Below are 13,739 nucleotides of genomic sequence, written 5' to 3'. Positions count from 1 at the left end.
AGAGTGTCCAGTGCTTTTGCCGGCCTGAAGAACGAGTACATCAGGTTCAGTCCTACAGCTGGATTTTACAGGAGAGCTAGATTCCCAGGTGTACTATGGGCAATAGACTGGACACACATTCCTATTCCCAAACCTGGTAGTGAGAATGGAGAACTATTCCGTAAGCAGAAAGATTACTCCTCCGTCAATGTGCAGGCTGTCTGTGTGGTCAAAGGTCAGCTCACCAACATCCTAGCTAGACGGCCAGGATCCACCCAGGATCCGTCTGTGTGCAATGCTGGAAAGGGGAGCATGTGAATGCCCCTTACTAGGTAACAATGGATATTCTTGTCATGGGAACCTTATGACTCCCCTTTTAAACCCCCAGACACCTGAAGAGAGACAATCCACCAAGTCATATCCTGACGAGATCTCATAGAGAACACACCACCTCTCATATCCTGACCATAGATCTCATAGAGAGAGAACACACCACCTCTCATATCCTGACCATAGATCTCATAGAGAGAGAACACACCACCTCTCATATCCTGACCATAGATCTCATAGAGAGAGAACACACCACCTCTCATATCCTGACAAGAGATCTCATAGAGAGAGAACACACCACCTCTCATATCCTGACCATAGATCTCATAGAGAACACACCACCTCTCATATCCTGACCATAGATCTCATAGAGAGAGAACACACCACCTCTCATATCCTGACCATAGATCTCATAGAGAACACACCACCTCTCATATCCTGACCATAGATCTCATAGAGAACACACCACCTCTCATATCCTGACAAGAGATCTCATAGAGAACACACCACCTCTCATATCCTGACCATAGATCTCATAGAGAGAGAACACACCACCTCTCATATCCTGACCATAGATCTCATAGAGAACACACCACCTCTCATATCCTGACCATAGATCTCATAGAGAACACACCACCTCTCATATCCTGACCAGAGATCTCATAGAGAACACACCACCTCTCATATCCTGACCATAGATCTCATAGAGAACACACCACCTCTCACATCCTGACCATAGATCTCATAGAGAACACACCACCTCTCATATCCTGACCATAGATCTCATAGAGAGAGAACACACCACCTCTCATATCCTGACCATAGATCTCATAGAGAACACACCACCTCTCATATCCTGACCATAGATCTCATAGAGAACACACCACCTCTCATATCCTGACCATAGATCTCATAGAGAACACACCACCTCTCATATCCTGACCATAGATCTCATAGAGAACACACCACCTCTCATATCCTGACCATAGATCTCATAGAGAACACACCACCTCTCATATCCTGACAAGAGATCTCATAGAAACACACCACCTCTCATATCCTGACCATAGATCTCATAGAGAACACACCACCTCTCATATCCTGACCATAGATCTCATAGAGAGAGAACACACCACCTCTCATATCCTGACCATAGATCTCATAGAGAGAACACACCACCTCTCATATCCTGACCATAGATCTCATAGAGAGAACACACCACCTCTCATATCCTGACCATAGATCTCATAGAGAACACACCACCTCTCATATCCTGACAAGATCTCATAGAGAGAAACACACACCACCTCTCATATCCTGACCATAGATCTCATAGAGAACACACCACCTCTCATATCCTGACCATAGATCTCATAGAGAACACACCACCTCTCATATCCTGACAAGAGATCTCATAGAGAACACACCACCTCTCATATCCTGACCATAGATCTCATAGAGAAGAACACACCACCTCTCATATCCTGACAATAGATCTCATAGAGAAACACACCACCTCTCATATCCTGACCATAGATCTCATAGAGAACACACCACCTCTCATATCCTGACCATAGATCTCATAGAGAACACACCACCTCTCATATCCTGACCATAGATCTCATAGAGAACACACCACCTCTCATATCCTGACCATAGATCTCATAGAGAGAGAACACACCACCTCTCATATCCTGACCATAGATCTCATAGAGAACACACCACCTCTCATATCCTGACCATAGATCTCATAGAGAACACACCACCTCTCATATCCTGACCAGAGATCTCATAGAGAACACACCACCTCTCATATCCTGACCATAGATCTCATAGAGAACACACCACCTCTCATATCCTGACCATAGATCTCATAGAGAACACACCACCTCTCATATCCTGACCAGAGATCTCATAGAGAACACACCACCTCTCATATCCTGACCATAGATCTCATAGAGAACACACCACCTCTCACATCCTGACCATAGATCTCATAGAGAGAGAACACACCACCTCTCATATCCTGACCATAGATCTCATAGAGAGAGAACACACCACCTCTCATATCCTGACCATAGATCTCATAGAGAGAACACACCACCTCTCATATCCTGACCATAGATCTCATAGAGAGAACACACCACCTCTCATATCCTGACCATAGATCTCATAGAGAACACACCACCTCTCATATCCTGACCATAGATCTCATAGAGAACACACCACCTCTCATATCCTGACCATAGATCTCATAGAGAACACACCACCTCTCATATCCTGACAAGAGATCTCATAGAGAACACACCACCTCTCATATCCTGACCATAGATCTCATAGAGAACACACCACCTCTCATATCCTGACCATAGATCTCATAGAGAACACACCACCTCTCATATCCTGACAATAGATCTCATAGAGAGAGAACACACCACCTCTCATATCCTGACCATAGATCTCATAGAGAACACACCACCCCTCATATCCTGACATGAGATCTCATAGAGAACACACCACCTCTCATATCCTGACCATAGATCTCATAGAGAACACACCACCTCTCATATCCTGACCATAGATCTCATAGAGAGAGAACACACCACCTCTCATATCCTGACAATAGATCTCATAGAGAGAGAACACACCACCTCTCATATCCTGACCATAGATCTCATAGAGAACACACCACCTCTCATATCCTGACCATAGATCTCATAGAGAACACACCACCTCTCATATCCTGACAAGATCTCATAGAGAGAGAACACACCACCTCTCATATCCTGACCATAGATCTCATAGAGAGAGAACACACCACCTCTCATATCCTGACAATAGATCTCATAGAGAGAGAACACACCACCTCTCATATCCTGACCATAGATCTCATAGAGAGAGAACACACCACCTCTCATATCCTGACAAGAGATCTCATAGAGAGAGAACACACCACACCTCATATCCTGACATGAGATCTCATAGAGAACACACCACCTCTCATATCCTGACCATAGATCTCATAGAGAGAAACACACCACCTCTCATATCCTGACAATAGATCTCATAGAGAGAGAACACACCACCTCTCATATCCTGACCATAGATCTCATAGAGAGAGAACACACCACCTCTCATATCCTGACAAGAGATCTCATAGAGAGAGAACACACCACACCTCATATCCTGACATGAGATCTCATAGAGAACACACCACCACCTCATATCCTGACAATAGATCTCATAGAGAGAGTTTTTGTAGTATGGAAGATTCCCTCCCCTACAGGTGGTGCTCTGCATGAAGATGGACACTACACTGACAATCACTATTGCAGTGGCAGTTCTGTATAACTTCAGCAAGAGACAAGAAGATGAGCTACCTGAGGAGGATGAGGAGGACCTACCTGAGGAGGATGAGGAGGACCTACCTGAGGAGGATGAGGAGGACCTCCCTGAGGAGGACGAGGAGAGCCTCCCTGAGGAGGACGAGGAGGACCTCCCTGAGGAGGACCTACCTGAGGAGGATGAGGAGGACCTCCCTGAGGAGAACCTCCCTGAGGAGGACGAGGAGAATGAAGAAGATGGCCAGGTCCAACATGCTGTTGATGTGAATGCGGTGAGGAGAACCTCCCTGAGGAGGATGAGGAGGACCTCCCTGAGGAGAACATCCCTGAGGAGGATGAGGAGGACCTCCCTGAGGAGGATGAGGAGGACCTCTCTGAGGAGGATGAGGAGGACCTCCCTGAGGAGGATGAGAAGGACCTACCTGAGGAGGATGAGGAGAACCTCCCTGAGGAGGATGAGGAGGACCTCCCTGAGGAGGATGAGAAGGACCTACCTGAGGAGGATGAAGAGAACCTTGATTGAGAACCCTTTTTGCAGCCTAACGTGTGTGTGTGTGTGTAGTGTAACATGTAAAAAGCAATATTATATTTTGACTGACATGTGCAATTCTTAATAAGACTATCTGTATTAAAATGTATTATTAAGTCATTGTTATTCTCTATCATAAAGGGGGGAACTGGAAGCACCAGAACATGAGCGGGGGCACCACATTGCTTGGGAAAGCATTGTTTTAATAAATAACAAGATTAGTATTCTTTCCACATTTATTTCCCTGACGGCGTTTTTGTTTCTGAATTCGCAGTAGCTCTTTTTTGTAAACTCAGAATCTCAGTCTGCGGAATATTTTCCTCTCCCCCCCAGCGCCAAAACATCAATATGAGCTGTTTTCATCTCGGGTTCTGGGGGGGCGTTTAATTGGCCCGGCTAGTTCAAGATCCAGGCACTGCTGTTTCTCCACGACAACAGGGTGTCAGCTCAACTAAGAGAATCAACTCATTATTAGAACTTACCTTCCCATTTTGTAATTGAATTAGAGCTCATGATACACCTTGGTAGAATGATGACGTTATGCAACATGCTGTAACTGGGCTGAGAACAGTAACGTTCTAGTTAAATACTATTAGCGTTAGTTTCAGTGGTGGAAAAAGTCATTTCATACTGTTGTAAAAGTAAAGATATCTTAATAGAAAATAACTAAAGTAAAAGTCAGCCAGTAAAATACTACTTGAGTAAAAAGTCAAAAGTATTTGGTTTTAAATGTTCTTAAGTATCAAAAACAAAAGTATGAATTATTTAATATTCCTTACATTAAGAAATCCAGATGGCACGGTTTTATTACATTGACAGTTTGCCAGTGTCACACTCCAACACTCAGACATCATTTACAAATCAAACATTTGTGTTTAGTGAGTCTGCCAGATCAGATGCAGTGGGGATGACCAGGGGATGTTCTCTCGAGAAGTGCCCGAAATGGACCAGGTTCCTGTCCTGCTAAGTATTCAAGAAAATGTATGGAGTAAAACGTTTTTGTTTTTTAAAGTATTTTCTTTAGGAATGTAGTGAAGTAAAAATAAAAGTTGTCCAATATATAAATAGTAAAGTACAGATACCCAAAAAACTGACTTAAGTAGTACTTTAATGTATTTTAACTTAAGTAGTACTTTAATGTATTTTAACTTAAGTAGTACTTTAATGTATTTTAACTTAAGTAGTACTTTAATGTATTTAAGTAGTACTTTAATGTATTTTAACTTAAGTAGTACTTTAATGTATTTAAGTAGTACTTTAATGTATTTTAACTTAAGTAGTACTTTAATGTATTTTAACTTAAGTAGTACTTTAATGTATTTTAACTTAAGTAGTACTTTAATGTATTTAAGTAGTACTTTAATGTATTTTATCTTAAGTAGTACTTTAATGTATTTAAGTAGTACTTTAATGTATTTTAACTTAAGTAGTACTTTAATGTATTTTAACTTAAGTAGTACTTTAATGTATTTTAACTTAAGTACTTTACACCACTGGGTAGTTTTGACATGCATTGTAGTCATTGATGTTAACCAGTTATTTATGCTTACTAAATATTGGTGGGACTAGTTGTCCGTTGTCATCATAGGGTTAACTGTTCAGAGAGACTCTGGTCTGAAATATCTTCCGCCTCTCATCTGCTGCATTATTTGGCTTTCGCTTTGAAGTTTTTCCCAGCAGCCTTCATCTGATTTGTGTCCCTCTCCTCTTTCATGTCAATCATTTAAATCTGTCGCATTAAAACAGCCCAGGTGTCGTCTTTCATCCTCCAGTACGTTACTAAATTCCTCCATCAGCTCAGTACGTTACTAAAACTAAGTTTACATACACCTTAGCCAAATACATCTAAACTTAATTTTTCACAATTCCTGACATTTAATCCTAGTAAAAATCACTTTATTTTAAGAACATGAAATGTCAGAATAATAGTAGAGATAATGTGTGTCAGAAGTTTACATACACTCAATTAGTATTTGGTAGCATTGCCTTTAAATTGTTTAACTTGGGTCAAACGTTTTGGTTAGCCTTCCACAAGCTTCCCACAATAAATTGGGTGAATTTTGGCCCATTCCTCCTGACAGAGCTGGTGTAACCGAGTCAGGTTTGCAAGGCCTCCTTGCTTGTACACTTTCAGCTCTGCCCACAAATGTTCTATAGGATTGAGGTCAGGGCTTTGTGATGGACATTCCACTCCAGGCCAGGGCTTTGTGATGGACACTCCAGGTCAGGGCTTTGTGGTGGACACTCCACTCCAGGTCAGGGCTTTGTGATGGACACTCCAGATCAGGGCTTTGTGATGGACACTCCAGATCAGGGCTTTGTGATGGACACTCCAGGTCAGGGCTTTGTGATGGACACTCCAGATCAGGGCTTTGTGATGGACACTCCAGATCAGGGCTTTGTGGTGGACACTCCAGATCAGGGCTTTGTGGTGGACACTCCAGATCAGGGCTTTGTGATGGACACTCCAGATCAGGGCTTTGTGGTAGACACTCCAGATCAGGGCTTTGTGGTGGACACTCCAGATCAGGGCTTTGTGATGGACACTCCACTCCAGGTCAGGGCTTTGTGATGGACACTCCACTCCAGGTCAGGGCTTTGTGATGGACACTCCACTCCAGGTCAGGGCTTTGTGATGGACACTCCACTCCAGGTCAGGGCTTTGTGATGGACACTCCACTCCAGGTCAGGGCTTTGTGATGGACACTCCACTCCAGGTCAGGGCTTTGTGATGGACACTCCACTCCAGGTCAGGGCTTTGTGATGGACACTCCAGGTCAGGGCTTTGTGATGGACACTCCACTCCAGGTCAGGGCTTTGTGATGGACACTCCACTCCAGGTCAGGGCTTTGTGATGGACACTCCACTCCAGGTCAGGGCTTTGTGATGGACACTCCAGGTCAGGGCTTTGTGATGGACACTCCAGGTCAGGGCTTTGTGATGGACACTCCAGGTCAGGGCTTTGTGATGGACACTCCAGGTCAGGGCTTTGTGATGGACACTCCAGGTCAGGGCTTTGTGATGGACACTCCACTCCAGGTCAGGGCTTTGTGATGGACACTCCCCTCCAGGTCAGGGCTTTGTGATGGACACTCCCCTCCAGGTCAGGGCTTTGTGATGGACACTCCACTCCAGGACAGGGCTTTGTGATGGACACTCCACTCCAGGTCAGGGCTTTGTGATGGACACTCCCTCCAGGTCAGGGCTTTGTGATGGACACTCCACTCCAGGTCAGGGCTTTGTGATGGACACTCCAGGTCAGGGCTTTGTGATGGACACAGGTCAGGGCTTTGTGATGGACACTCCAGGTCAGGGCTTTGTGATGGACACTCCACTCCAGGTCAGGGCTTTGTGATGGACACTCCAGGTCAGGGCTTTGTGATGGACACTCCAGGTCAGGGCTTTGTGATGGACACTCCAGGTCAGGGCTTTGTGATGGACACTCCACTCCAGGTCAGGGCTTTGTGATGGACACTCCACTCCAGGTCAGGGCATAACAGGTATTATGGAAATTTAAAACTTGCACAAGACAGTTCACAGAATTGCAGGAAATAAACTTTAAAACAGATGTTTTTTTCTCTCCAACGTCAGGAGGGGGGGGCACTAAAATATTTTGCAGTGAGGTAGTGGGGCCCCCAAAAGGCTACTACCGGCCCTGGAGAGAGATCTGGATACAATGCAGCAAGATAATAAACTAACGAAGCAGCTGGAAGAAATACTGGCGGCCATGACAGAAACCAAACGTGAGTTGGCTTGGGGGTGTGGTTTTGACGTCCTTGCCACCACCAAGACACACCCACCTGTCAGAACCTTGCCTGACGCTGTTTCCTCCCCACTCATTCACAACAACAAACCTGTAGATTCAGTTCAATAACTACAGACAGATGTATGGTGAGATGCCAGAGGAAGCTTTGACTTGGTCAGTAGTCTACAGTGTAATATGAGAAGAATGCAATTGTTGAATTTATGTAGATATTCTAAACTAAGTGTTTTGATAACTTTCAATTGTAGTAACAGCTCCATGTAGAATAAACAAGCCTTTACATAAAACCATAGAAGAAGTGTTCTGGTTATATAACAATGTGCACCTTTCGTTGTCATTCCCAGCCGATACGGATACTGCTTCCTGTCTGCTGGTAATGGGGTTACCATAGTAACATGTTTCTCCCTCCTCATATACTGACATCTGATCCTGGTTCAGAATACACAGGGTTTCTCCCTCCCCCTATTGACTGATACCTGAACCTGGTCCAGAATACACAGGGTTTCTCCCTCCTCATATTGGCTGATCCTGGTTCAGAATACACAGGGTTTCTCCTTCATATTGACTGATCCTGGTTCAGAATACACAGGGTTTCTCTCTCATATTTACTGATCCTGGTTCAGAATACACAGGGTTTCTCCCTCCCCATATAGACTGATACCTGATCCTGGTTCAGAATACACAGGGTTTCTCCCTCCTCATATTGGCTGATCCTGGTCCAGAATACACAGGTTTCTCCCTCCTCATATTGGCTGATCCTGGTCCAGAATACACAGGGTTTCTCCCTCATATTGACTGATACCTGATCCTGGTCCAGAATACACAGGGTTTCTCCCTCCCCATATTGACTGATCCTGGTTCAGAATACACAGGGTTTCTCCCTCATATTGACTGATCCTGGTTCAGAATACCCAGGGTTTCTCCCTCATATTGACTGATCCTGTTCCAGAATACACAGGGTTTCTCCCTCCCCATATTGACTGATCCTGGTTCAGAATACACAGGGTTTCTCCCTCCCCATATTGACTGATCCTGGTTCAGAATACACAGGGTTTCTCCCTCATATTGACTGATCCTGGTCCAGAATACACAGGGTTTCTCCCTCATATTGACTGATCCTGTTCCAGAATACACAGGGTTTCTCCCTCCCATATATTGACTGATACATGATCCTGGTTCAGAATACACAGGGTTTCTCCCTCCTCATATTGGCTGATCCTGGTCCAGAATACACAGGGTTTCTCCCTCATATTGACTGATCCTGGTGCAGAATACACAGGGTTTCTCCCTCCTCATATTGGTCCAGAATACACAGGGTTTCTCCCTCATATCCTGGTCCAGAATACCTGGTCCAGAATACAGGGTTTCTCCATCATATTGACTGATCCTGTTCCAGAATACACACGGTTTCTCCCTCCCCATATTGACTGATCCTGGTCCAGAATACACAGGGTTTCTCCCTCATATTGACTGATCCTGGTCCAGAATACACAGGGTTTCTCCCTCATATTGACTGATCCTGGTTCAGAATACACAGGGTTTCTCCTCATATTGACTGATCCTTGTCCAGAATACACAGGGTTTCTACCCCTAAATATTGACTGATCCTGGTTCAGAATACCCAGGGTTTCTCCCTCATATTGACTGATCCTGTTCCAGAATACACAGGGTTTCTCCCTCCCCATATTGACTGATACCTGATCCTGGTTCAGAATACACAGGGTTTCTCCCTCCCCATATTCACTGATCCTGGTTCAGAATACACAGGGTTTCTCCCTCCCCATATTGACTGATCCTGGTTCAGAATATTCAGGGTTTCTCCTCATATTGACTGATCCTGTTCCAGAATACACAGGGTTTCTCCCTCCCATATATTGACTGATACATGATCCTGGTTCAGAATACACAGGGTTTCTCCCTCCTCATATTGGCTGATCCTGGTCCAGAATACACAGGGTTTCTCCCTCATATTGACTGATCCTGGTGCAGAATACACAGGGTTTCTCCCTCCTCATATTGGCTGATCCTGGTCCAGAATACACAGGGTTTCTCCCTCATATTGACTGATCCTGGTGCAGAATACACAGGGTTTCTCCCTCATATTGGCTGATCCTGGTCCAGAATACACAGGGTTTCTCCATCATATTGACTGATCCTGTTCCAGAATACACAGGGTTTCTCCCTCCCCATATTGACTGATCCTGGTTCAGAATACACAGGGTTTCTCCCTCATATTGACTGATCCTGGTCCAGAATACACAGGGTTTCTCCCTCATATTGACTGATCCTGGTTCAGAATACACAGGGTTTCTCCCTCATATTGACTGATCCTTGTCCAGAATACACAGGGTTTCTACCCCCATATTGACTGATCCTGGTTCAGAAAACACAGGGTTTCTACCTCATATTGACTGATCCTGGTTCAGAATACACAGGGTTTCTCCCTCCTCATATTGGCTGATCCTGGTCCAGAATACACAGGGTTTCTCCTCATATTGACTGATACCTGATCCTGGTTCAGAATACACAGGGTTTCTCCATCCTCATATTGACTGATCCTGGTTCAGAATACACAGGGTTTCTCCCTCCCATATTGTCTGATACCTGGTCCTGGTCCAGAATACACAGGGTTTCTCCCTCCCCATATTGACTGATCCTGGTTCAGAATACACAGGGTTTCTCCCTCCCATATTGTCTGATACCTGGTCCTGGTCCAGAATACACAGGGTTTCTCCCTCCCCATATTGACTGATCCTGGTTCAGAATACACAGGGTTTCTCCCTCCCCATATTGTCTGATACCTGGTCCTGGTCCAGAATACACAGGGTTTCTCCTTCCCCATATTGACTGATCCTGGTTCAGAATACCCAGGGTTTCTCCCTCATATTGACTGATCCTGTTCCAGAATACACAGGGTTTCTCCTCATATTGACTGATCCTGGTTCAGAATACACAGGGTTTCTCCCTCATATTGACTGATCCTGTTCCAGAATAAACAGGGTTTCTCCTCATCTTGACTGATCCTGGTTCAGAATACACAGGGTTTCTCCTCATATTGACTGATCCTTTCCAGAATACACAGGGTTTCTCCCTCCCCATATTGACCGATCCTGGTTCAGAATACACAGGGTTTCTCCCTCATCTTGACTGATCCTGGTTCAGAATACACAGGGTTTCTCCCTCATATTGACTGATCCTTTCCAGAATACACAGAGTTTCTCCATCCTCATATTAACTGATCCTGGTTCAGAAAACACAGGGTTTCTCCCTCATATTGACTGATCCTGTTCCTGGTTCAGAATACACAGGGTTTCTCCCTCCCATATTGACTGTTCCTGGTCCAGAATACACAGAGTTTCTCCATCCTCATATTAACTGATCCTGGTTCAGAAAACACAGGGTTTCTCCCTCCCATATTGACTGATCCTGTTCCTGGTCCAGAATACACAGGGTTTCTCCCTCCCCATATTGACTGATCCTGGTTCAGAATACACAGGGTTTCTCCCTCCCCATATTGACTGATCCTGGTCCAGAATACACAGAGTTTCTCCATCCTCATATTGACTGATCCTGGTCCAGAATACACAGGGTTTCTCCCTCCCCATATTGACTGATCCTGGTCCAGAATACACAGGGTTTCTCCCTCCCATATTGACTGATCCTGGTTCAGAATACCCAGGGTTTCTCCCTCATATTGACTGTTCCTGGTCCAGAATACACAGAGTTTCTCCATCCTCATATTGACTGATCCTGGTTCAGAATACACAGGGTTTCTCCCTCCCCATATTGACTGATTCTAGTTCAGAATACACAGGGTTTCTCCCTCCCCATATTGACTTATCCTGGTTCAGAATACACAGGGTTTCTCCCTCATATTGACTGATCCTGGTCCAGAATACACAGGGTTTCTCCCTCCTCATATTGACTGATCCTGGTCCAGAATACACAGGGTTTCTCCCTCCCCATATTGACTGATACCTGATCCTGGTTCAGAATACACAGGGTTTCTCCCTCCCCATATTGACCGATCCTGGTCCTGGTTCAGAATACACAGGGTTTCTCCCTCCCATATTGACTGATCCTGGTCCAGAATACACAGGGTTTCTCCCTCCCATATTGACTGATCCTGGTCCAGAATACACAGGGTTTCTCCCCCTCATATTGACTGATCCTGGTCCAGAATACACAGGGTTTCTCCCTCCCCATATTGACTGATCCTGGTCCAGAATACACAGGGTTTCTCCTTCCCCATATTGACTGATCCTGGTTCAGAATACACATGGTTTCTCCCTCCCCATATTGACTGATCCTGGTTCAGAATACACAGGGTTTCTCCCTCATATTGACTGATCCTGTTCCAGAATACATAGGGTTTCTCCCTCCCCATATTGACTGATCCTGGTTCAGAATACACAGGGTTTCTCCCTCATATTGACTGATCCTGGTCCAGAATACACAGAGTTTCTCCATCCTCATATTGACTGATCCTGGTCCAGAATACACAGGGTTTCTCCCTCCCATATTGACTGATCCTGGTTCAGAATACCCAGGGTTTCTCCCTCCCCATATTGACCGATCCTGGTCCAGAATACACAGGGTTTCTCCCTCCCCATATTGACTGATCCTGGTTCAGAATACACAGGGTTTCTCCCTCCCATATTGACTGATCCTGGTCCAGAATACACAGGGTTTCTCCCTCCCATATTGACTGATCCTGGTCCAGAATACACAGGGTTTCTCCCTCCCATATTGACTGATCCTGGTCCAGAATACACAGGGTTTCTCCCTCCTCATATTGACTGATCCTGGTTCAGAATACACAGGGTTTCTCCCTCCCATATTGACTGATACCTGATCCTGGTTCAGAATACACAGGGTTTCTCCCTCCCATATTGACTGATCCTGTTCCAGAATAAACAGGGTTTCTCCTCCCATATTGACTGATCCTGGTTCAGAATACACAGGGTTTCTCCCTCCTCATATTGACTGATCCTGGTTCAGAATACACAGGGTTTCTCCCTCCTCATATTGACTGATCCTGGTTCCAGAATACACAGGGTTTCTCCTCCCATATTGACTGATACCTGAACCTGGTCCAGAATACACAGGGTTTCTCCCTCCTCATATTGGCTGATCCTGGTCCAGAATACACAGGGTTTCTCCTTCATATTGACTGATCCTGGTTCAGAATACAGGGTTTCTCTCTCATATTTACTGATCCTGGTTCAGAATACACAGGGTTTCTCCCTCCCCATATAGACTGATACCTGATCCTGGTTCAGAATACACAGGGTTTCTCCCTCCTCATATTGACTGATCCTGGTCCAGAATACACAGGGTTTCTCCCTCATATTGACTGATACCTGATCCTGGTTCAGAATACACAGGGTTTCTCCCTCATATTGACTGATCCTGGTTCAGAATACACAGGGTTTCTCCCTCATATTGACTGATCCTGGTTCAGAATACCCAGGGTTTCTCCCTCATATTGACTGATCCTGTTCCAGAATACACAGGGTTTCTCCCTCCCCATATTGACTGATCCTGGTTCAGAATACACAGGGTTTCTCCCTCCCCATATTGACTGATCCTGGTTCAGAATACACAGGGTTTCTCCCTCCCCATATTGACTGATCCTGGTTCAGAATACACAGGGTTTCTCCCTCCCCATATTGACTGATCCTGGTTCAGAATACACAGGGTTTCTCCCTCATATTGACTGATCCTGGTTCAGAATACCCAGGGTTTCTCCCTCATATTGACTGATCCTGTTCCAGAATACACAGGGTTTCTC

General features: G+C 45.0%; 2 protein-coding genes and 1 non-coding gene across 57 annotated transcripts; 2 read left to right on the top strand and 1 right to left on the bottom strand.

Annotated features, from left to right (window-relative positions):
- Positions 1-174: 174 nt before the first annotated feature.
- On the bottom strand, positions 175-3,500 carry LOC127931634 (uncharacterized). Of its 43 annotated transcripts, XR_008142020.1 has the most exons (11): positions 3,351-3,500; positions 3,131-3,220; positions 2,871-2,960; positions 2,281-2,661; positions 1,949-2,075; positions 1,617-1,739; positions 1,401-1,572; positions 1,070-1,114; positions 697-864; positions 566-651; positions 175-520 (listed from the first exon to the last, which is right to left on the bottom strand). It is a non-coding gene; the product is annotated as an uncharacterized LOC127931634 (transcript). The 43 variants fall into 43 exon arrangements; XR_008142044.1 differs by lacking the exons at positions 566-651; positions 1,070-1,114 and adding an exon at positions 2,703-2,747 and having other exon boundaries at positions 175-565; positions 652-819; positions 1,360-1,572; ... (1 more) ...; positions 2,916-3,001; positions 3,086-3,220; XR_008142019.1 differs by lacking the exon at positions 1,070-1,114 and having other exon boundaries at positions 697-819; positions 1,360-1,572.
- LOC127931635 (RNA-binding protein 12B-like) lies at positions 3,351-7,078 on the top strand. Its single transcript, XM_052524894.1, has 2 exons — positions 3,351-6,346; positions 7,023-7,078. The coding sequence occupies exon 1, from the start codon at positions 3,608-3,610 to the stop codon at positions 4,265-4,267; it is 660 nt and encodes a 219-aa protein (XP_052380854.1). The 5' UTR covers positions 3,351-3,607; the 3' UTR covers positions 4,268-6,346; positions 7,023-7,078.
- LOC127931636 (uncharacterized) lies at positions 6,388-8,227 on the top strand. 13 transcript variants are annotated; one of them, XM_052524899.1, is made up of 5 exons: positions 6,454-6,518; positions 6,932-6,958; positions 7,055-7,189; positions 7,523-7,576; positions 7,636-8,227. In XM_052524899.1, exons 1-5 carry the CDS (start codon positions 6,479-6,481, stop codon positions 7,677-7,679), a joined length of 300 nt encoding a protein of 99 aa, XP_052380859.1. In that variant the 5' UTR covers positions 6,454-6,478; the 3' UTR covers positions 7,680-8,227. The 13 variants fall into 13 exon arrangements, with proteins under 13 accessions (XP_052380858.1, XP_052380860.1, XP_052380859.1 ...); XM_052524907.1 differs by lacking the exon at positions 7,523-7,576 and adding an exon at positions 7,254-7,285 and having other exon boundaries at positions 7,604-8,227; XM_052524898.1 differs by lacking the exon at positions 6,454-6,518 and adding an exon at positions 6,388-6,405 and having other exon boundaries at positions 7,523-8,227.
- Positions 8,228-13,739: the final 5,512 nt, after the last annotated feature.

This window comes from Oncorhynchus keta, chromosome 9 (genome assembly GCF_023373465.1).
Source record: "Oncorhynchus keta strain PuntledgeMale-10-30-2019 chromosome 9, Oket_V2, whole genome shotgun sequence".
In the NCBI taxonomy this organism is placed as follows: domain Eukaryota; kingdom Metazoa; phylum Chordata; class Actinopteri; order Salmoniformes; family Salmonidae; genus Oncorhynchus; species Oncorhynchus keta.
The sequence above is the reverse complement of the archived record's forward strand: the minus strand, read 5'-3'. Positions and strand labels throughout refer to the sequence as shown.

What these genes read in the sequence shown, in the direction of transcription:
- LOC127931635 (XM_052524894.1), top strand. Translation starts at nt 3,608, where the DNA reads ATGAAGATGGACACTACACTGACAATCACTATTGCAGTGGCAGTTCTG.
- LOC127931636 (XM_052524895.1), top strand. Translation starts at nt 6,479, where the DNA reads ATGGACACTCCAGATCAGGGCTTTGTGATGGACACTCCAG. An exon ending in CTTTGTGATGGACACTCCAG is followed by an intron (nt 6,519 to 6,931) that starts GTCAGGGCTTTG and finishes ACTCCACTCCAG; the next exon opens with GTCAGGGCTTTGTGATGGAC. An exon ending in CTTTGTGATGGACACTCCAG is followed by an intron (nt 7,190 to 7,522) that starts GTCAGGGCTTTG and finishes ACTCCACTCCAG; the next exon opens with GTCAGGGCTTTGTGATGGAC.